General features: G+C 30.5%; 1 protein-coding gene across 1 annotated transcript; it reads left to right on the top strand.

Moving 5' to 3' along the window:
• Positions 1–6,902: 6,902 nt before the first annotated feature.
• LOC145947116 (juvenile hormone esterase-like) lies at positions 6,903–9,651 on the top strand. Its single transcript, XM_083056890.1, has 3 exons — positions 6,903–7,287; positions 8,262–8,461; positions 9,555–9,651. Exons 1-2 carry the CDS (start codon positions 6,956–6,958, stop codon positions 8,347–8,349), a joined length of 420 nt encoding a protein of 139 aa, XP_082913016.1. The 5' UTR covers positions 6,903–6,955; the 3' UTR covers positions 8,350–8,461; positions 9,555–9,651.
• The last annotated feature ends 14,557 nt before the right edge of the window (positions 9,652–24,208 follow it).

Below are 24,208 nucleotides of genomic sequence, written 5' to 3'. Positions count from 1 at the left end.
AAAACGAATCGAGATATTAAACAGTGTGATAAAAATAGCTTTAAAGTAATTAAGATTTAAATTTAGGAATGTAAATCTATAATAAAGATTTTTTTATATCTTTACTTTTAAGCGAGCATTAATTAATTCTACCTGTTGATTAATTAATTCGTTAGAACTTTTATTTTGAATATATATATCAAAGAGTTATCCAATTGTTTATTGCAAATTAAAAACATGTTTGACATCTATCTCGCTCTAAAAAAATATTTTAAGCTAATGCTAAATATATATAAATTGAGAATTAAGAAGGCTATAGGAGCCGTACGCGGTTTTCGGTGCGTTGATTCCAACGAAATTTTTAATTTTTCGTTGGAATTAAATACTTGTGCACGGGGCACGAATTTTTTTACTTGGTATACTGCCAAGATTTTTTCGGAATAATATCGACTCGAGATTTTTAATTCCGACGTTCCCCTCTGACCCCCCCCCCCCCAAATGAAATATAAGCGAGAAAAAATATTGGTCCGAAAGTCGCTGAATATATATTTAGTACTTAAATAATCAACAATATTTATCATAATTGAAAAATAATTGCGAAAACTTGTACGAACTGACCTAGCTGCATTATGATTTATAATTTAAAAAATTATAAGATTAAAATGAGGCAGAATTAATTAGCTAAACTTGCTTGCTGTATCCTTAATGATTCCTAATGGATTTATCGCGCAATCCTTCAGAAAGCAGCGTCAGGGACTTTCGCACGGCAATCACGTGCCTTATGTAGCGCGATTACGTAATAATAATCCTAATAATAAAAGTATCGAGTTTTTTCTCCTCCGGATTTACGCGTCGTTAGTTATTTTTTTCTTCGCAATTAGTACCGCCGCTGTTGCAATTAATTTTAGCAGTGGTTTCGCACTTTTTTAAATCAATCCTACGTATCGTATTATTACGTCTTCCTTTCGCGGAAAAAATTATGTTACAATCAGATGAATATATGATAAATTTTTCCGAGCACGAGTTCATTGTAAAAAAAGAGTCTCAATAATATATAGAATGTTTCGACACTTTTTTTTATCGTCTCTTTATATTCATGTGATGTTCTGTCGTTGTAAATACAGCACGTGCATCGTTTAGCTTTGCATACGTTATGGACTGTTGCTAACATTATCGATAGTTAAAATACATATTATATTATACATAATACATAAATTAGTAATTTTGCATGTGCTCCATATATGTGTATATAATTCTCTCTTATTATTAATATTAATATATTATAAAACTAATATACAGAAATGTAAAGATTCATATAAAAATTTTCTGAAAATATAATTATATTTATACAATACAGTATATGTAAGTTTTCTAAAAATATAAATATAAAGTTAAAATATAATATAAAATAATAATATAATATAAAAATATAATAATACGAGGCGCATTTTAAAAATAAGATCCGTTTTGAAATAAAAAAAAGATCTTAACATATAAAAATAATTTATTATAGTCAAAAAACTTCTACAAGTTTACTTTATTTTTAAAGTTAAAACATACAAAATTAAAGTTCAAAGTATAAAATTATAAATATCAAAAGTTACAATTATAATTTGTTCAAAATAAAGTTACGAAATATGTTTATCTCTATTATAAAATAAATGAAAGTTAATTCAATAAAATTTTATAGAATAAAATACATAAAATGTTTTTATTAGTGCTATTTAACAAATGGCATAATTATTTGATGATGTAAGTCGCACTTTACACACATTAAATAGAAGATAGGAATTGAAAAGATAATTAAATGATAAATATATAAATAGGAGAAGCTAAAAATTAATATAAAAAGGTATTAATACTGAAGAAGATGTGCAAAGACACTTAATATTAAATTTATTGTGTTTGCGAAGCAAGTTAAATATGTTACCGCAAGCGTTTATATGATTTGAGTCGATTGGAAGATCGTTCGAAAGTGTTTTTAAGAGAAAATAAGAAAGTATATTCAAATCAGAATATTTCAAATATGTTTCTAAAACTATTCTATGCGGTTTACGCATAAACTTACGAATAAATACATGTTATTGCAATGTAAGAATTTATAAATAATTAAATAACCATATTAGCTCTTATTTATCAACAATAAATATTCTCCCTCGCCATTATTTTAAAACTTACTAATAACCAAATAGATTTTTTTATGATTTCTAATTGTCAAGTATATTTTATATTTTGTCGCAATATTTAAGTAATATTTAATTCTTTATACACATATTTTTCTTTAAACAAATAGAATTATAAAAAAAATTGATTAATTGAGATATTTTAAGATAGCTTGTGTCAATTGAAATAATTTTTATATTAATCTCTTTTTTCCTCTCTTACTGTTTTTTACATTTTATGTTTTTTCAAATAAAATGTAATATACAGAAGAGATTCATCTTGTATTTAATTAATAAATGTAAGAAAATTTAACGATCTCAAAATAATGAAGTAAATTACAACTGATTAATTATAATACGATTTTACTAATTAATTATAACTGATGAGATGTGAAAAACGAAAGATTGTCTTATCAAGTTTCTTGCAGGTGATAATAATGCAAGATGCAGTGCATCTTGTATACTTGAATAGAAGTGACAGGCATTGAAATTTTATCCTCAATATAAGCGAAGTATATATTGTGACGTGACGCCTTTTGAGCGCCGTCACAAGGGCGAAAGCTCGACCGGAGAGGGGGAAGAGCCGTCCTGGGGTTGCCCCTCACACCCTGAGAGGGAGCGACCTTAACGCGATAAAATTATATTTTATTTTATTTTTGTTTGTATTATACTTCCTGCGTTACCGTATTGAGCGAACGTGATTTGAAATAATCGTGAAACGACTACCTGAGTGGAGGACCCCTCAGCAAAATGTGAAGCAAGACTCCGGAGATCAGAGGACGAAGCTATCGTAGGAAGGATACCGCACCGAAGGTCATGTATCGAGTTCCCGTCGCTACCACCATCCCGATATACCGTCTAAAATATAAATTGTTTTAGAGATCAGCTGGAAACCATAATAGACACCGAGAGACCTCCTCATGCTGCAGAATAAGTGGAGGGCCCCGTGTCAGTCCATAAACACCCGCGGGGAGGATTGGATGAAGGCCCGGCCAGCCTGCCAATTCAAACCCCGGGAATCACGAATTATGGAGAGATACCGCCACGATACCGGAAAGAGCGGGAGACGAGTCCCCGAAAGTCATCGATATAACGCCAAGGGCGCTGGGGGATCGATGGGCGGATCCAGGCCGCCCCACGGCGATCTAAAATCGACAGGATGCGCGGGAAATCGGCGCGGAACTCGAGGGACCTAAGGACTCTCTCTCGGAGAGTCACTTCTGTCCGGCGATTATGAGAGTGAGCAGCAACTCCGGGACGACAGCCGATACGCAACACTGCGAGATACTGTAAGCCGCCACTCGGGTAGCTCGTGAGTAGTAATTGTTCCCGATTGAGCTAGTGTCGTGTATTACCGTGCCGTGGGTTAAATTCGGCTGAGTAAAATCGGCGGCTTTATACCGAATTACCGTTTCCGTTTTCAGAGCATAATCGCTCCAGATAATTGTTACCGCGATACTAGCTAGACCGGATTCCGCGAAAGTGTCCCTCTCGGGGAAGTTGCCGCCAACACACACACAGTAGTCATAAATTAATATCCGTAACAATATATTGTATCGTACCACATCATACCGTATCGTTTCTTTGGTTGGAATTCTAAGATCGCGTGAAGGAGCATCGGAATTTGCGCGGGGTCGCTTTCTGCGAGTTAACGTTACCGTATTGAAATTGCGTTTTACTCTGCGAGAGTCGTACGTATACCGCGACATTACCGTGTATTCAATTTTTGTGAAGATTCCGTAAATACCGTATTATATAATAGCGTTATAAAAGTTTTCCGTGAGCCATTTGAGCCTTCTCAAATCTACCGTAATTACCGTTCGCCGAATATTCCGACATCCCGATATATCGATTGTGAAGACATTAGTCTCGCGCGCGTGAGGAATGCCGCGATCGCATTCCTGAGTTTTTGGATATCGCACTTATCTTCTCGCACCTATTGTTCGCTACCGTTGTTATTGTCACTTCGAATACGTTTGTATATCGCGATTATATTCTCTACCGAGCTTTGTTCCGATCGTATGTTAATCTTTTTGTAACTCCGTTATTATTAGCTTGATAATTGTAAATGTCCATTTAATGTAATATATGTTAAATATACTTGCTTGTTAAATATTGAAAGTGTATATCGAATGCTTCCCCCCCTCCTCACCAGAATCTATTCATTGTGTTACTTAAGAATCGCGCCCCTCTGCCATAGACTGGGCTAGGCGCAGCCGGACCGCTATTCCGCTACTCTAAAATATTCTCGTTACCGTGGCGCGAGAAATCGCGCCTGGCGCGCAATTATTTCACGAACATACCGGGTTACCGAATTGCAGTATATTACCGAGCACCCCGGTTACCGAAGGTTCGCATATTTAACGAACGCTCCGGATACCGGAATTTCTATCGTTAACGAATAACTAATCATTACCGTTGAACTTTTGAGATTGCACGAACCCCCCTTCGCGATCGGCGTTCGCGAGGCGGGTAAAGACGTCGCAATATATACATCACGGAAATCATGCTAATTATATTTTGCTCGCATTAGATATTCTGCTGGTCGATTGCCTTCGTCATTTAACGACTTACGGAGATTGCTCCTTGCATTTTATTCATCGTTTATTTCGTAACATCACGCGTATTCAGTGATGCTAATATAATACCTGATATAAGGATATAAGAGAAAAAAAGAGAAAAAAGGAGAGAGAAAGAAAGAGGGGAAGAGAGAAAAATTATCTGATATTAATTTTGAATTCTAGAAGCTTGGAAATTTATCATCAATTAGATATAAAGTAAACCGTAATAATAGCGGAAATGAAACTAAAATATGTTGACGTATCAAATTTAATTATTATTTTATTATATAACAAATTCTTTTTAACATTTGTCATATGTAATTATATAAAATGTTAATTTAAAATTTTTAGCAATGTATAATATATATTTCTTAATTTTCTCTACTCGAATTTGTATAATGTATTTCTCATTTACTAATATAATGAAAAGTAAATATATAAAAATATAAATATAAATAAATATAAATAAAATGAAAATTTAAAGTATTTATTTTATTCTTAATGTATGTTTTAATACGTCATCGTTCTATATTTTATTTACTATTATGTTTATAAAGAAATGTATGTGCTTATTGATTCTTTCTAATTAAATCTTGCAGTTAAATTTTTTATAGGAAACTCTTAATAAATAAAAGTCTAAATGTCTTTAGCTGTCGATTATTTTTTTTCTCAATTATGTAATATGAGATAATCACAAACACATTGCATAATTCTTCGTACGTAATATCATCGATCTATTCTGAAAATGAAAAAAGATGTTATTATGCAAATATAAACACGAGTAAAGTCATTCACCAACACACTCTGTGGTTTGTTTTTGCAAATTTTGTATTGAAAAATTTTACATTTTTCAATAAAGACATTATACTTAATTGTAATTAATATCACAAATAATATCAGGTTAATATTTGAATCATGAATTGAGATTCGAGATCAAATCTTGAGTTTTATGTCAAGAATGGTATTAAATATAACAATTAATATTTTAAAATATTTAACATAAAGATCTTTAATGTTACACATAATGTTACACATTTTTGCAAATTTTTTCTATTTCGATAAATCAAAATGGCTAAATTAAAAATAATTTTAACTTAATTTTGTAAAAATCCAATACAAGTATGACAAACGAGTTTCCTTAATCATAAACATCGTCATAATTTTGCTCATCAGGAATAATTTACTCATACGTATAAGTCGCTTACAAGAATAAGCACGCGCATAAATTACCTACGCTTCGAATAATAACATAAAATATACATGTACATTAATCAGCATTACAAATGGCTGACGCATCAATGCAAAATTTGTTGTCTCTACACTTGAACATTTACATATTAAATATAAGGTTCATTTTTCAGAACATTTTTGCGTAAAAAACGGAAGAGCAAAACACAATTGGAAATCTCATTAAACTATATTATAAAACTACAGTATTATAAAATATTTAATATTATAATAAATATAAATACCATATCAAATAAGACTCGTTAAATAATAAATATTATATAATAATAAATATAAATGCCCGTATTAAATTTATTTTCGATATTCAATTCTGCAATATAAGTAAAACATCTATATTTGTAGAAAATTTATACACTATAATTTTTAGATTTTATATACAATTCTCGTGATGTTTATAATATTTATTTTGTACAAATGTGTAATATATATTTATTATATATTCGTACAATTTTACGAATAAAATTTTAATAATATTAAAGCATAATCGAAATAATTTTTATTACTTAATTTTTTCTATTACTAAATTTTTGCCTACTTTCGCTAAATTCGGCTCTCTTATTAATAATATTTTTGTCTCCACTTTTAAAAACATTGACTAATTCTAAAGAAACCAAACAATTTAATTGAACGTTCTGAAACAACAATTTCATATTGTGTCTCAAGACAGTTTCATAAAAAGGACTAGTAAAAGTCAGGCACTGATATTAGGAGCAATAAAATTCTTTTTAAATTTCTCTATACCTATTGTTTAACTTTCTGGTCCTTTCTTTGGATCATCGAAGAGTGGAAACGTTCAAAATAAGTATAGAAGATTTTAAAAAGAATTTTATTGCACCTAATATCTGTCCTTGACTCTTACTAGCTTCTTTCATACCTTAGTATCCAAGACAATTTATTGATCTCAAGACAAGATAAATTTCTTTATTTCACCAAAGTATCGTGTCCTTGAAACGCTTAATTTGTCCAGCATCGTCGAGCCTTCGCAAGATCAATTTCCATGCATGGATGAATCAAAATCATCGCAATTTAATTTTTTTGAAGCCGCCTCAACCCGCGGCCGCCTGGAACGGAGTACGAGCAGCTGTGGAAAACGCGGAAATTTGTACGCAACGGAATAGCTACACATATCAGGAAGAGATCGTCGGCGGCGAGGACTGTCTTTACCTGAACGGCTATACGCAGCGCGCTTCCGAAACGCCGTCATCCACCGCCCATCGATATCCGGTCATGATCTGGTTTCACGGTGGCGGATGGCTCACCGGGGCTGGTCATTCCGAATTTTACGGGCCCAAATTTCTGCTGGATCACGATTTTGTCCTCGTCACCCTCAATTTTCGGTGAAGTTCGATCTTGATTATTCTTTAACCTTGAAGGGGTCGCTATTAAATGACATTATTGATTGCATGATTGACATCTGTCATCTATTTTCAGACGAATTAAAATATAAAGACATATAGGGGTCATTCTTAGATTACGTTAGGTTTTTGGGAGAAGGAAGTTGAAGTAGTTCTTACGTAAGATTTTTTAAAATGTTCCTCTGATAAGATAAAATCTAATCAAAATTTTTCTTGTCAAAATAATCATAAAAGTTTTCATTTTCGTTTATTTTTATCAACTAATTATTTTATAAAAATAATGAAAATGTAACTTTATATTTTGAAAAAGAGACTTACACTTTAGTACAATAAGTGTATTCAAATTTTATACCACGTGGATGACTAATGTCACTCTAAGATTAATTGTGTAATTTAATTTTTTACACGCAGAGATGTGTAATTTCTTATATTAAAATTATGTAAAAATATTATATGCACAATGAATGATGTTTGTTTTTACGCAATTATTGGGGAGGAGGAGTAAGAAAGTTATTACAATTTCTTTTATATACGAGGCGCATTTTTAAAGTAAGGTCCGTTTTGAAATAAAAAAAAGATCTTAACATATAAAAATAATTTATTTTAGCCAAAAAACTTCTACAAGCTTACTTTATTTTTCCACATAATCATCATTGATTTCCACCTATTTTTGATATAATTTCAACAGCTTCATAATTCCATTTTCTTAAAAGTCTGCCGCCTGTGTCTTGAACCACTTAGTAACGGCGTTTATGATGATTATGTGGAAAAATAAAGTAAGCTTGTAGAAGTTTTTTGGCTATAATAAATTATTTTTTATAGTTTTCTATTGTTAAGATCTTTTTTTTATTTCAAAACGGTCCTTACTTAAAAAATGCGCCTCGTAATTCAAAGAGAAATCGATTTTTAAATAACAGATGTGTTATGCGTAATAACACGTCGATTTTTTGCATTAGACTTGGACCGCTGGGCTTCTTGAGTACGGAGGACCTGGAATGTCTGGGCAATCTTGGATTGAAAGATCAGCAGCAAGCCATGCGATAGGTGCAGGAGAATATCGTTTCTTTTGGCGGTGATCCGAACAGAGTGACTCTCTTTGGCGAAAGTGCGGGAGGCGCAAGTGTTCATTACCATATGGTGAACCCTCTTTCAGAAGGTAAGGTCTTTGGCAAGATTTTCATAATAAATCACATTAATATGTATATATATTTGCATCTATATGTGTGAAACACTTTTATTCTCTCCGGCCTTTGTGTGGTTTTTAATTCCTTATAATTTATCTCTTTAAAATATTTAAATGACATTTATCTTTAAATTCATTATATTCTTTCTTTAATTATATAAATAATTGATATCAATTATATATAAAATATTATATTATATAAAATATTATATTATATATAAATATTAAATCTATTATTATATTATAATTATTATTAATTATATAAAATATAAAAAATATTTATCTTTTAATACATTATATTTTTTCTTGAATTATAATAATGCATATAGTTTAAAATATAAATTAAATATTAATATAAAAATATAAAACGCAAAGGAGATTTATTGGTACCGATCGTCTTTTCTAGGTAGGTAAATGAATTTTTTAACATATTTATCTCTGATAATAACGAATCATTGTAGATGATGTCATGTATAATATTTTCAACAATAATAATATTTTATTAAGAGAGTTTATATAATATAATTAAAAAATATTATATAAATAAAACATGAATATGACAGTTATCGTAATGTAAAAATTAAACGGGACAATTTAATATATGTAAAACGAAATATTATAATTAAAAAATACAATTTTTTTTAAATTACAATTATAGATTATTTAAAAATAAACAATTTATTTTACTATACTTCTAATTTACTGGAGTTTTTCTTTCGTTAATATTAAATGAATGAATGTTGAAACGATCTCAATCATGTTTCTTAAATCTCGAAGTAAAAGGAAGAAGTATAAATAATTTCAATTATCGAATAATTTAATACAATTTATTTCTTACTAATTAATTTCTCTGTCGATTTATAGGCTTCGTATATTTTTCACATAAATATAGGTGTCTTAGAGTGTGCAAATGTAACATTTAATTAGATGCAAAGTATGTATATATATGATCTAAGAACTTGAATTAACTGCTGGAATTTGACCTGAATATTTAATACTTTGACTGCTTGTTAAATGTTTTCTCGTGCGGCCTTTTTACGCATTTCTTTATTCTTTATTTCGACAGGTATCTGAAGGCATTCGTTAAGGTGCCAATCATGTGTGCATAGCGTTGCTACGTGTTGCATGAAATTTATGAATTTTTATTTCCTTCTCTCTCTGGCTCTTTATCTTTTATACCTAAGTCTAATAAAATATATATATTTTTTTTTATTTATTTATTTAATATAAAATTTTTTTTATTTCTTTAAAATAGAACATCCTGTATATGAATCACATTTATTATTTGTAATATAATCTTATTTAAATTATTAATAATTATTCTAATGTAATCTCTGATTTAAATTGTTAATTACTATTTTGATGTAATCTTTATGTAAAAAATCGAGCACATAAATCAAGTCCAGTTTGTAGTGTGTGTGAAGTTGGCGTCTCATTTTGTGGAAACTCATAAATAAATAAGAGTTCTAGCTTTATTTACAATAGTTCTAGAGTTCCTGATAGTTTAAACAAATAGTTCTGGCCATTAAAGCAAAAAAATTGATTCGGACAAACTGAGACGTCAAGTTCACGCAGCGTCTCACCACTTTGTCCTACGGCGTTTTCCTTATCAGTAATTATCAGAAATGAAAAGATCTATAGTTCTACACGAGTTCTAAGAAGAGTTCTACCTTTTAAAAGCAATAAACACTAATTAAACAAAAATAAAGACAACCGGATACCAATAGCTATAGATGTCGAAGTGAGATGCCAGTCGATTTTCGAGAGTTCTGCTTATTCTAAAGCAGTTCTCGTATAGTTTCTGACATGTACAATACATTTCTAAAGAGTTCTGATAATTAAAACAATTAAAAAGTTTGTTAAACAATCATTTTGCCCGAAAATGCATATTTTCGAGTCTAAAGATGAGACGCCAGTCGATTTTCAAGAGTTCTGCTTATTCTAAAGCAGTTCTCATATAGTTCTGGGCATGTATATTGCCTTTCCAAAGAGTTCTGATAATTAAAACAAGTAGACATTTTTTGAAACAGTTATTTTGCCCGAAAAATGCATATTTTCGAGTCTAAAGGTGAGACGCCAGTCGATTTTCAATAGTTCTTCTTCATTTAAAGCAGTTCTCATATAGTTCTGGGCATGTACATTACATTTCTAAAGAGTTCTGATAATTTAAACACATAGAAATTTTTCAACTAATTATTCTACTCGAAAAATGCATTTTTTCGACTTTAAAGGTGAGACGCCAGTCAATTTTCAAGAGTTCAGCTTCATTTAAAGCAGTTCTCATATAGTTCTGGGCATGTACATTACATTTCCAAAGAGTTCTGATAAATAAATCACTTAGAACTTTTTTAAACTAATTATTTTGATCGAAAAATGCATTTTTTCGACTTTAAAGGTGAGACGCCAGTCGATTTTTAATAGTTCTGCTTCATTTAAAGCAGTTCTCATATAGTTCTGGGCATGTACATTCGCTGCGTGAACTTGGCGTCTCAGTTTGTCCGAATCGATTTTTTTGCTTTAATGGCCGGAACTATTTGTTTAAACTATCAGGAACTCTAGAACTATTGTAAATAAAGCCAGAACTCTTATTTATTTATGAGTTTCCACAAAATGAGACGCCAACTTCACACACACCAGTTTGTAATATTAATATTTTGTATGCGCGTGAACTATTTACTTTTACTATTTAACTTAAAATGTCATCTAAACACATTCATGCACAGCTGTTAAAAGCGTAACAGTGAGAGACAAGCTCTATATCTCTGCGCGTGCATCAGTTTCAGAAAAATTATATATGTATGCTTACGTACTGACATTGATATGGTTGCATGATCCGTGAACAGTCACGCGAAGTCATTTTATCCCACTTTGGAATAGGCGTGTCCCGATGCAAAATTAAAATAAACTCGAAAAAAATTATGATGATAGATCACGTTTTCATCAATCTGCATATATATATACCGGGTGTCCCATTTTAAAGGACCCACTCAAATATCTCAGAAACACTGCGTTAAATCAAAAAATGTTTCCTACAAAAGTTGTAGGGTTTCAAGGGGGACATAACATAGTAATATTCATGGCGGCGTCTCCAAGGTCAAGTGAAGGTGAGAATAAATTTTTTAAATGGAAACCCATATTTTTATTATAACATCTTTTTCTACTAATTAATTTGAACAACTTTTATCTGAAGCATTTTTTTATTTTCTTCAAAATTCATCTTCTCACCTTCAAATTCTCACCTTCACTTGACCTTGGAGATGCTGCCCAAGGTCAAATGAATATTACTATGTTATGTTCCCCTCGAAACCTTACAACTTTTGTAGAAAACATTTTTCGATTTAACGCAGTGTTTCTGACAATGAGATATTTGAGTGGGTCCTTTAAAATGAGACACCTGGTATATATATTCATGAAATTTGTTAAAATATTTATTTATTTATTATGACCGATATTATTTGTTTGTTGATACTTTATTTATTTGAATAGGCGCCGTAGGAATTTTTCTGACAAGATAATTTTTATTTATGAGTAATATGTGTTTTAAATAATCTAATTCAGTTACGAAACTGTGTGAATAAATATGTTCACAAAGTTCTGGCGATGCGAGAAAAACCAGTTTAACGAGACGTGCATGTTTTTCTGTATATGTAATTGACATTTTTATTCACGCTCGTGCATCGCGCATCTCTATCGATTAAAATTAAAAAAAAAAAAAACAGGAAACAAGAGACTGATTAACTAAAGAATCGTCATCGCTAATTATGATATCGATAATAGAAATCTTCCCTATTTCTTGAATACGATATTCTGCATATTTTATCAATCATTCAAATGTTGCGCTATTAACGAACAGATGATTAATTCTGAGAAAAATAACATATGTTTTAGAAATCTGCATAAAAATGAATTTATTTTGTGTAGAAATAATTTTATTAAATATAAAAATAAAAACAAATTTGTATTTCTACATTGAACGATTAATATTGTAATCAAAAAACGTGTATTTTAGATTTTCGGTTTTCAGTAAAGGCTAAACTGATCGAATTTTTAATAAACGCGCAATACATTATAGACCGTGAATTGAAAATCACACAAATCGCTCGATTCTTTTAATCTTGACTTAACTTTATTTTTAATACTTTATTAGTTAATACTTATTTAATATTTATTATTTAATTTTAATATTTTAATGTTTTAATATTTTATTATTTAATATTTAATTATTTCAATATTTTTTCCTTTATTTTGATATTATTTTGATATTTAATTATAGAGTTTGTTTATCACTCTATTTAGCACTGTTGTTAATTAGTTTTCTTATGTCATACTTCTTTATTACCATTCAACAAAGCCTTATTTATCTTCCTATCAAACATATGTTTTTATTCCAACTGGTTTTTCTATAATTTAAATTAATTAATTATCCCTTGTTTTATCTCAGCATTATGGTTATTGTCCAATGATACCCTTTAAACCAGTGATCGAACCCAGACACGCAGGTGTTTTTATGGCGGAAGATCCATTAATTTCCGTGCGACAAGGCCGTATAGCTGATAAACCTTGGATGACAGGAATTACATCAGAAGAAGGAACCCTTAAGGTAACAGATAAGGGACTACTAACTTTCTACATAGATCTCCAGCTCAAAAACCGAGAGATTTACATGATATTATCATTTTAGAATTACAATTATCGGAAAACTGCGCAGGATAATTTTTCTTAGAAACATTTATAAAATTTTGAAGATAATTTTTAGAATAAGATCGGAAAACTACTTCTTCCTGTAACTTATTTCAACAAAGCTTGCATCAAATCTTATAAAAGTATTTGTTTTAGAAACAAAATCTAGATAACATGTAAATACAGTTTTAACATCACACTTTTAACCGTGTTGCAAATTATTACATATTAATAAATTATTGGATAATTCTTCGACACAAGCATTATTAAAATTTCGATTAATCTTATTTTATGATAACGTAATATAAAATTTCTTATATAAAATTTTTTTTAAGTTGAACAAACAATTTATGCATAAGATGCTCCTCAGGTATTTACGGACGAGATCAGGGTGAACATGTGAAGAAATTGAATAGTGATTTCCACAATGTTGCACCTCTCAGCTTATACTACGAAGAGCGATACCGTCTTCGAGATACACAATTTCGAGATGAAATAAGCACTAGTATTCGCGAATTCTACTTCGGCAATGAAGACATCGATGAATCCGATGAAGCTAGATTCAAAGTCATCGATGTAATTTAGTTTCTACTAATTACTATATAATTACTAATAGAGTATCTATACATAGGAAATTCGTCTAAGATAATTATGGAAAACAATCTTCTCTCGGAAAGAATGACATTTTGGAATCAGCTAACACATCGGATGAAGTTACATAGATGCAGATTTAAAAAATTTTAAGGACGAGTTGTAATTCACAGTTGTAATTAACATTTTTATAAATTGTTGTACGAAGATCTTTCAGTGATTGCAAGAACTTCAAAATGTTGAGATCTCTTAAGAATTTTTAAGAATTGATTTTCAAAATTTATTTTATAAGAATATATTTTTAATCTTAATTGAAACTTTATAAACAATTTTAATTATGGGTTATTATAAAATTTTGTATTAAAATTATTTTAATAAAGATATTAAATCTAATGTATATGTTCTCAAGTTGCATTTTCTTTATATTTTTTCTACAAGGCTTAGGTTATTCTTTTTTTTCTTCTTTAAGTCTAAGTCTCTCTTCATAAACATCAATGCATTTTATGAAATCATTTGGTATCAATGCACATTTTCTTAATTTCTTATTCATAGATATTGTCGTAAAATTAAGAGTCATAATTTTTATAATCTTCCTATTAACAAAAATTAAAAGATAAATATATATCTTGTGATTATTAATTTTCTCAAATAGTAATAACATAATCTGTGCACAATTTTTCTATGTTATTTCAACGTGAACAGTTATATTCCATTTTTTAAAGAGTATATGATATTTTTCTTAAATTTTCTGAATAATCTAAACAATAAAATATAATTATTATAAATTCCCATATTTATAATTATATATATGTAATTATAAAAATATATATAATTATTTATAGAGCATCATAAATGTTACAAAATTTCTAAAAAATATGTGTCTGTTAAAGAGTCTTGTGTATTACTATTAACTGCAAAGTATTATATTAATCTGTAATATATAAGACAAAAAAATCAAAAAGGATTTTAGGCCGGAATAAATAGAGCAATACATGGTTCTAATTTTTCATCAATACTTCGTGCAGCATCGGCATGAGGAAATATTGAACATCAGTTCTAGTTTTATATTTTCTTTTAAAAACTGAGATATACGAAGTAAAATGCTCTCTCCGTCAAGACCACAAGGACATTGTTTCATTTCTTTTCTTCTACACAACTTCTACCTACAGTCAACCAAAAAGTATATCTTGTTCTCTATTGTCCTTCCTTGTCCCTACATAATATTATCTTCAAATATGCAACGCATGATTCATCGGACAGCAATCGCTCGAAGGCAAAAATCATACCTACGTAGGTACAAAAAAATGCAAGCATATTTTTATCATGATTTTTCGTACGTTAGGCTTTCTCGATATACATTGGAAACATCGTGAATGGAAAATATCGACTCGTTCGAGCAAGAATAGAGCTATTTAACAGATAAACTATATTTTGCCGATAAACATATTGGTTTGCTTTCTTTATTTATAATAAAAAAAAAGAAAGCATTAAAATATATTCCTAAGGCAGTCGTCTTGCGACAGTACAATTCAAAATTTTATAAGTAAATGTTAAAACATCTGATTATTTATGGTTATACAAGTGAAACCTTTAAGTATTTCTGACCTTCACACACAAAACAATGAGCTGCGGCGCATCCTTTTCAATCGCTCTTTCACGTCGAATAACCGTGAAAGTAAACATCTTTTTATTATTGCATTTCTAAAACTAAACGGTTAATAATTTCAGTTTTTTTATTAATATTTCTAGAGTGTAACATATTCCTAAAGTGTAATTTATTTCTTCCATATATCTGTCTTATATTATTTTCTTGTTGTTCCTATTAATTATTAAAAGCTAAAACATGAGATTTTCTTACTTTTTGTGTATGTAATATCTGAAAAAAATGCAATTTTTGAGCGATTATCTCGCGTTTGGAACGGTCAAGTATTTTTAAATTGTACAAACGTGTAGATATCATATTTATTAATAAATAGCTAAATTTTCAAATTTTTCTTATTAATTGCGATTCACAAGAAAACTACCTTAAATGTGCGGCTCTTGTGTGACTCATCGTGACAATAGTAATTACTCGATGTCAGAAATCGTACATGAGTATAAACAGAAAAAGTAAAGCAGAAATACTTTTACCATGATAATTCGCATCGAGATACATTAGATTTTTCGATACACATTAGTCATATCATAAATATATAAAATATATAATACAGATACATTAGGATTTTCGAGACACATTATTTAGAATGTTTTAACAAGTTATTTCGATCTCTCTCATTATAATTATCATCATTGTTACAAATTCGTTATTATTGAATTATGAAAGAAATTTCTTCGTAAAAAAATAAATAAAAAAATAAATAAATTGCTTATTCAAGTAGTGCAGTTTTTTCATTCTTATTCTCAAAATTATTATCAAATTGTAAAACGTAAATGATTACTATTCTTTTTTCATATATTTTTTAATAAAATAATATTTCTTAAGTAAAAAGAGAAAAACAGAAAAAAATTAAAAAAACATTATATAAATTTAATTTTAACAACACAATCAAATATGTATAAAATTCTTATTTATTAAAAATAATTAAAGTCGAGCGATTCTATAACTTTATAAAGATTATGTCAAACGATTAAAAAGACTAATTTTAAAAAAATGCGATTTTATTCAAAATTTCTAACGTATGCAAATATAACATAAAAAAAAAGATTTATCAATTTATCGAATTTATATAACAAATTTTTTATTAATTAAAACAATTTTTATTTTGATTATTTATTTGTAATTTATGAGCACAGTGCTTTTCTTAAAAAGCCGCTTGGCTCAACACATCTTACTTGAAAATTTCTGCTTGTGACCTCTCTTATTGCATTTTTTGATATTTTTGCCTGTTAGAAATATACGCTCGTAAAAATTTTCTTTGAAAATCTTTACTTTCTCTATTCATTTATCACTTTATGTATACAATGAATACACAAAAGCTGAAAATGAAAGAAAACCTGTTATAGACGGCAATAATCTTAGACCTGTGTCCTGCAGATGGTCCATATTTGTACGATTCTTTGCCTATGTCTACGAAATTTTACTTAACGCGATTCATTCTTGATATTATAAGCATTTAAGAAGATTTAAGAAAAGTAAAATCAATTTTTCAAAATTTTTAAATATTTCCTTATGCGATCTGCTATATTCCTGTGATATTCAGCAATTAGTCGGCATCAAAAATCAAATATTAACTAAGTAAATAGAAAAATGATATGTAGAAATTATTGTACAACCCCATAGAGATTTGTTTGAATACAACATTAGATTCCCTATATTGACTATTTCAATTTTTTAATTACATATTTGTGTAATAATTATAATATTTGTTTATATATAATATGTGACGGCAGACCCTTGTCACATGTTTTAACCGTTTCAGCTTTTCACGCGTTAAACTCGAGGCCTTTCGGCTCGATCTGTTGCGCTCGGCCCAGCTGGGAATGCCCGAGGCAGTCTATTGTCTGACTCATTTGGCGCTCAGATGGAACCACTTGGAAGGACTAAAACGCCAACTTTCGAAAAAAATGTCTTCTTTTTATACATAAAACGTACTCAGCTCTCGACTTATAGCTAAATCACCAAATCCTCGGATCTAGCGATAAGTGTCTTTATTAATAAATGGTTGTATCTACTTTACGCAGTATAATCTTTGATGTATCAACCTGCCTCACGCACAACCTTATATAGACATGTACAATATGTTATATAAATATGTTAAAAAAAAAAAAAATTAACACTACTGATTTTGACATACATATATCACCAATGGCATGAATAATGTTAAAAAAATTTTAGCCGTCGTCTGTACTTTATTAAAATATTTTCGCGTTTAATATATCTATTTATATACGACTAAAAATTCATTTTTACATATATGAAATTTGATTTTGGAAGATAATATAAAATAATTAACATCAAGCTATGTGCGTATTCGTAAATTATTATTAAAGATTGTCGAAATAAGACATTTGCAAAAATGTATACGTTTAATTGCGTAGCTGGAGCCTATCAAAATTTCGTATTTTACTTCAATAAGGTCATTTTATGCTACTGAAAATTTGCTGAAAATAAAACTTTTGTTTAAACTATATACATATATTGTATTTACCAAAACTATATATAATAAAATCTTAATTTTTCCTTCATTTCGAGTCAATTATAAATTAATAGTACATAATTAACTTACTTACATACTTGATTAATTCAATTGATTTTATATCCGTTCTTGAAAAGCTAATTTTTAACAAGCTTTTTCAAATTTGTAAAAATATTTTTATAATTCTTTTTACAAAATTTTACAAATATAATATTTTTTTTAGGGATTTCACACACATACATATATTTTCTATAAGTTAGTGCATGTGTCGAACATACACCATAGCTATCTCCCACTTTGTTGTTTCCCCACTGTTCGCTAGTTTCCCCGCTGTTCACTGTTTGTACCTGAGTGGAAGGAAGTAGAGTAACTCTGCCATAGCCTGTCCCAAGCCAGGTTAAGAAAGGAGGAGGGTTGGGCGTGGGGCTAACAACCCCACCCAGTAAAAAGACAACATGTTAAGAAAGCTAAACAAAGCCTCGGAACACGGACGGACTTACGAAGACAAACGCGGACAAGGAATGAGGAGGATCTGGCGAGATTGCGGGAAGAGTGGCGACGAATAGTACGCCAGGCCGAGGCCCTTCAAGGACTGTAGAGCCAATGGAAGAAGAAGAACAAGGAGGGAAGAGTATATAAAAAGGTCAAAATTTCTCGGGCCTTTACTTCTATAACTATAACGCATAACGTATCCTAGCTACATCATAGCATTCTATCGTGCAAAGTGTATTGTTACCGTGTGTTATCAGAAATTTCCGTAATATCTATTATTATATTCTCTTACAATAAGTGAACTTCGTTCGGTGAACAAAAAACCAAAAAGAACATAATAAAATATTGTAGTAGTGTGTTTCGTGTGTTCTTTTTTTTTGAGTGTTAGTTATTTCCATTCATAAAAAGATATGGAATTCAATCCGGAGCTGGCCATAAAAGAACATATGCTGAGATATGCTGAAGAGCTAATGAGAATAGTATCACAAAAAAAACTATTCTCTGTTCCAACAAAATGTATGGAAGTGAATTGTGCTTTTGGAAATATCACCAAAAATTATTTATTGCCAAAGCTTGAGAGTAAATCGACAATAATAGGTAAGAATATAAAGAATAAATTATATAAAATTGTGTGTATAACAATAAATTTTAAGACAAAATTATTTTTTAATTCTCAAATATTGCGTATTACTTTAAGGTACCGATAGTTCAGAGAAAATGATACAATATGCGAGAAAAACATATAAAAGCAGCAAAGAAATTGATTTTGAAGTATTTAACATTCAAACTAAGAATCTACCCAAGAAATATATAGATCAATTCGATCACATTTTCTCTTTTCCGACGATACTTTCTCGCAATGATATTCTGTAAGTATAAATTAAATTTTATTATATAAAGAAAAAAAGTTTTACAAAAGTTGTTTTAAATAAATAATATTTTTATAGAACCTTTTAAAAATTTTCACGAAATTGCTTTTTTTTTATTTTTATGTTGATATTTATGCAAAATATTATATATAATGATAAAAAGTACAACATATTGAAACAATAAGCTCTATGTTAATTGATTTTGGTGCAACATTAACATAAGATTAGTATTAAATAAATTTGTTTAGTCCAAAAGTATTATAACACATACATAACTGTTAGAAATTAATTATATATATATATTTTTTTTTTATTTAATAGACAAGAATTTCGCAATATTTATAATATGCTGAAACCTGGAGGATACTTCTATGCAATGATGGTTATAAAACATGATGCGTTTAAACTTTATGAAATATTACAGTCGCACCCATCTTATGGCAAATACTTTAAGGTACATATACATTTGTTAATATTTTAGATATTATTTTCTAATTGTAAGTCTCCTGTTACATATTTTTAATTATTATTTTTGTATTTTCATGATACATGAAGAAATATACGTCGAAATTTCATGACGCACTTGATGCTAAGTCAGATATAAAACAAATGCTTAAAAACGTGGGATTTGAAATCAAGAAATGTCGTTTTACTTTTGATGTGGCACATAAATCAAAAGATTACATTATACGTAAGTATTTTAATTTTTTACCATACGTATATTAAATATAGATATTAAAATCTTATCTAAGAAATCAAATTTGTTTTAATGTAGCTATTTAACGGTGGTGTGAATTATATTATCAGTAAATCAATTAACTTTTTATGTATGTATATATGTTTTTCATGAGAATTATTTATTTTACAGCGTATATCTTCTGCGGTCTTCCCTTTATACAGCAACTGAAATCTGAGGAACAAGAAGAGTTGAAATGGCATTTAGAACACGAATGGGATATAATGCCAAAAATTAACGAAGATTTGCCGTACAATTGCCTAGGTGAAAAGAACATTGGCGCATATGATACATTAGAAATATTCGCGTATAAAAGCCCTATATATTAAATCTTCTACATAACAGATTATTATAATATATCATAACATAATAGTTCATCATTATATATTATAACATAAAATAATTATCTGTATCAATCAACTACTATTTTAATCTATCTACAATATGAACTTATTCATTTATTTTATGTGATAGTATATACAATGTAATATAATATAATATAATATTCATATAAATAAAAAAAATTTATATATACATATGTATAACGCGCTTATTTGCTGCAACAATGACATAACTAAAAAAATGTGATTTTTCAGGAGACATGATTTAATAGTAGTACAAATGTAGCAACTTTTCTCTCTGTATTCAACTCGAAAATTTTTGATTTCTAAGTTATGTCATTGTTGCAGCAAATGAGCGATATATAAATATAAATATATTTATATGTATATAATATAATTGTACATAATATATGATTATTTATATGTAAATCTGATAATATATTACATATTTATTAATAATTGTAAACTTGTATAATAAAAAATATATATATTTTAAAACTGTTTTTATGTAATTTGCAATATTGTTAACTATATAATTTATAAAGTTGTAAATCTTATTTTATTAGTGCAAATTCTATTAAATATTAAAAACATAAAATACATTACATAAGCACAGGTTAATGAATAATTTGAAAATTTAAAATAATATTAAAATTTTTAGAATAGTTTAAATGTGTTGCGACGTGTTTCCGCTCGAATCCGCCGTGGTTCGAGGGCACACGGCCAAATTGACGGTAATCTCGAATAATCGCCCCAAAATGCCCCCCAAAAAAAAGGAAAGAGAAACGGTAGCTCGGTATCAGGGAAAACCCCGAATGGTAGCAGGTAATATTGGGCGCCAGGCGCGCGTAATCGCGCTGTCTCAATTAACGCACTAATATACGACACGCGAATTTTCGGTAGCTCTGCGGAGAGCGACGTTCTCTTAGGGGGAGAGGAATCTGGAGAGAGAGTGTCGTAATAAATCCCAAGCTCACGTTACATATAGAAAGAAAGTAGAACATATATTATACTAAAAAGGAGAATAGCTTCGTTGTACAGTTGTTCAGCATACGCCGGTAACAATATTCGCGACAATAATAACGGAGTAATATAAATGTCGGATTTCTTAGGGGGAATGCAATGTGGTAGAAGGGTCGCAAGGAAAAATGAGAGAGAGTGCGGCGATAATCAAAGAGATACCGATACTCAATTTTTCGGTGTATGATACGGAGATCGTCGAAGGCGTCCGCGAATTTCTATTCTCGAGAGCCCGAACGGTAGCGCGAGAGCGTCTTCACGCAACGGGTGTACCAAAGCAACGTATCGAAAGCCGTCTTCACAATTTTCCGGTGATCCGGGCCCTCGCTCGGGCAACTCTGACCGTAATCTTGACACGCGTAACAATTATCCTCAATTTTCCCAAACAATAAACACGATAACGACAAAATATACGGACCACTAATACTTTTCATTCGCCCGCTCCCTCCGCGAAGTAACCGAGAATCTACGCACGATACAGCGGGACGTGTAATCTCGATCCGGAAAACGGTCGCTTCGCGTAACCCGAGTTTCTCTTCGGTAACAGAGGTCACCGCGAAAGTAGTGACTTCGGTTTAACTTCCGGACGCGGGAATGATCGCTATGAGGACATCAAAGAAATCACACACACACAGACGGGAATGACTGTCGACGACCCGGCATCTCTGAGTGGGCTCGCTTGTACAAAAAAAACGGAATCGGTATCCGGCCCGCCTCAGCCTGTCCCCGAAGCGAATTTATCTCCAATTTATAAAATTCGCTCGGTAACGATACGGTATTTCGCGAAAATTCCTAATAACAAAACAAACGGTAATTGCCGGTCATACGCCGGATCTTTTCCGCGAGCTGAGGCCGGCGTTACTCCGATCTTCTACTTCTACGGGTTACCCCAAGTGGCGACCTTACAAATTGATGCGCAGTGGTTTCGCCGGCTGTGGTCGTCCCTCGGAAGTCAAAATCTGGGAGGTGCGCCCTCACTCTCGATCTTTCGATCCTCGCGCATCGATTCACGCATTGGCTTCCCCCAACCGATCGCGCTTCCCTCGCTGGGAGGGGTGTTAGATAGCGTCCCACGCCGAATTCTTCGATCCGGTTGCCCCTCTTCGGTATCGGGGTAGATTTTCAAACGGTGATTTCGCTGGTAGGCCCGTCTTAATTAAGCCCGCTAATTGCCCTGGCGGTCCGTCCGGCTGGCCAGGCCGACAACGGATCCTTTCCTGGGTCGGCGGGGCGTTCGGGCCGTCCAGGCCGTCCACCTGCACTGCAGTAGCGGTGGCGGTCCTCGTGGCCTTGCGTCTTTCGGGCAGCCACTCCTCCTTTTCCTTAAGCGTCGGTAATATTGCTGTAAATTTTAAAGCAGCATCATTTCTCGGCGGGAATCGCGCGGCGGTAACCGGGCACAGAAGAAAGAGAATACATGACCTTTTCCGGGAAAAATTCTTCGTGTCGCGCGCGAGAGGCTCCCCCCTTGCTCCTCCCTACGGTATCCAGCATCTTCTTCTTTCTTGCTTTGACATAGTCTTCCTTCCGCCGTTCACTGGGAACCCTATGCGACTCGCTAACTACAATGAACTGTAGACGCGAACGAGACTAAACGAAACAAAACGAAAACGAAAGACGCGAAAACGGTACAACGGCAGAAGTCTGCCGAACAAAAATCGGCGCCCTCCCAGACAAGAAGAGGCGCAACCCCCGGACTCCCTCCGCGGTCGAGTTACCGCCCTTGTGACGGACGCGTACCAAAGCGTTACGTCACAGTGTTGACAAATTGAATATATTAAAATAACTGTAATCAGTGGCATACATAAATGCTATATTTAAAGTATACAAATTAATATAAATTTCACGAAAAAGAATTTAGAGAAGTAGCTACATAATTATGTAAAACTTAATTAAATTTTATTTTTATTTTTACGCATATTAATTCTTCGCTGGTTTCTTTATTTCAAAGTAAAAGCTTGTTATATTTTTCTTATAACTTTTGCTATGCAATGTGTGATTCCAGAATATTAATAAGAATAAGAGAATAATCATAAAATATATACGTACACTTATTGAAATAATATATTTATTTTAAATATATTTTTATAATTAACATATTTTATAATTTAATAATGTAGTAGTGAGCATAACGAGAGAGATAGAAATAGCTTGTAAAAAATGCAATTTACGCGCTGCTGCTGAATGTCAGCGTAAACTCACGCAATTTTACTGTCGCGTCAAGACACACATGTAACGTCTCGCTGGATCAGCCGATCTCTTACTTCTCTTTTGCTAATAACTTAAAGATATTAAAGACTATTACCATTATTACTTATTACTGCTACTAAAATTCTTGACCATATTTTTCATTTTTTTATTTTTTTTACCGATTTTGTAATAATTGTTTCGATATAAGCACAGTTAAATATTAATTTTTATTATTTTTTTCTTTTTTAACAATATTAAAAGTAAAAAAAATATTTAATGCCTTAAAAAACACAAGAAAAGTTTATATATATATATAATTTATGCTAAATTTATAAAATAACATTGTTTAATTTTCATATTATTTCATAAAAAAATTTTTATTTCTGTATTGTTCAGATATTCTCTTCTCGGAAAAATTATTCATTAAAGTCTTCTTAAATTTGGTTTTGTTATATATAATAATAAATTTAAATAATAAAATACAATAAATTTGGCCTTGTCACACACATATAACAAATATTTATGCAGATACAATTTATACTATAAAGTTATTACCACTTATTTTATATATATATATATATATATATATATAGTATATATATATTTATATGTTTATAATACAAGACTCTTAACAGACACATATTTTTTTAGAAATTTTAATGCTT

Source organism: Prenolepis imparis, unplaced genomic scaffold, assembly GCF_030444845.1.
Source record: "Prenolepis imparis isolate NDT839.2.m4 unplaced genomic scaffold, iyPreImpa1.0 SCAF_44, whole genome shotgun sequence".
NCBI lineage: Eukaryota > Metazoa > Arthropoda > Insecta > Hymenoptera > Formicidae > Prenolepis > Prenolepis imparis.
The sequence above is the reverse complement of the archived record's forward strand: the minus strand, read 5'-3'. Positions and strand labels throughout refer to the sequence as shown.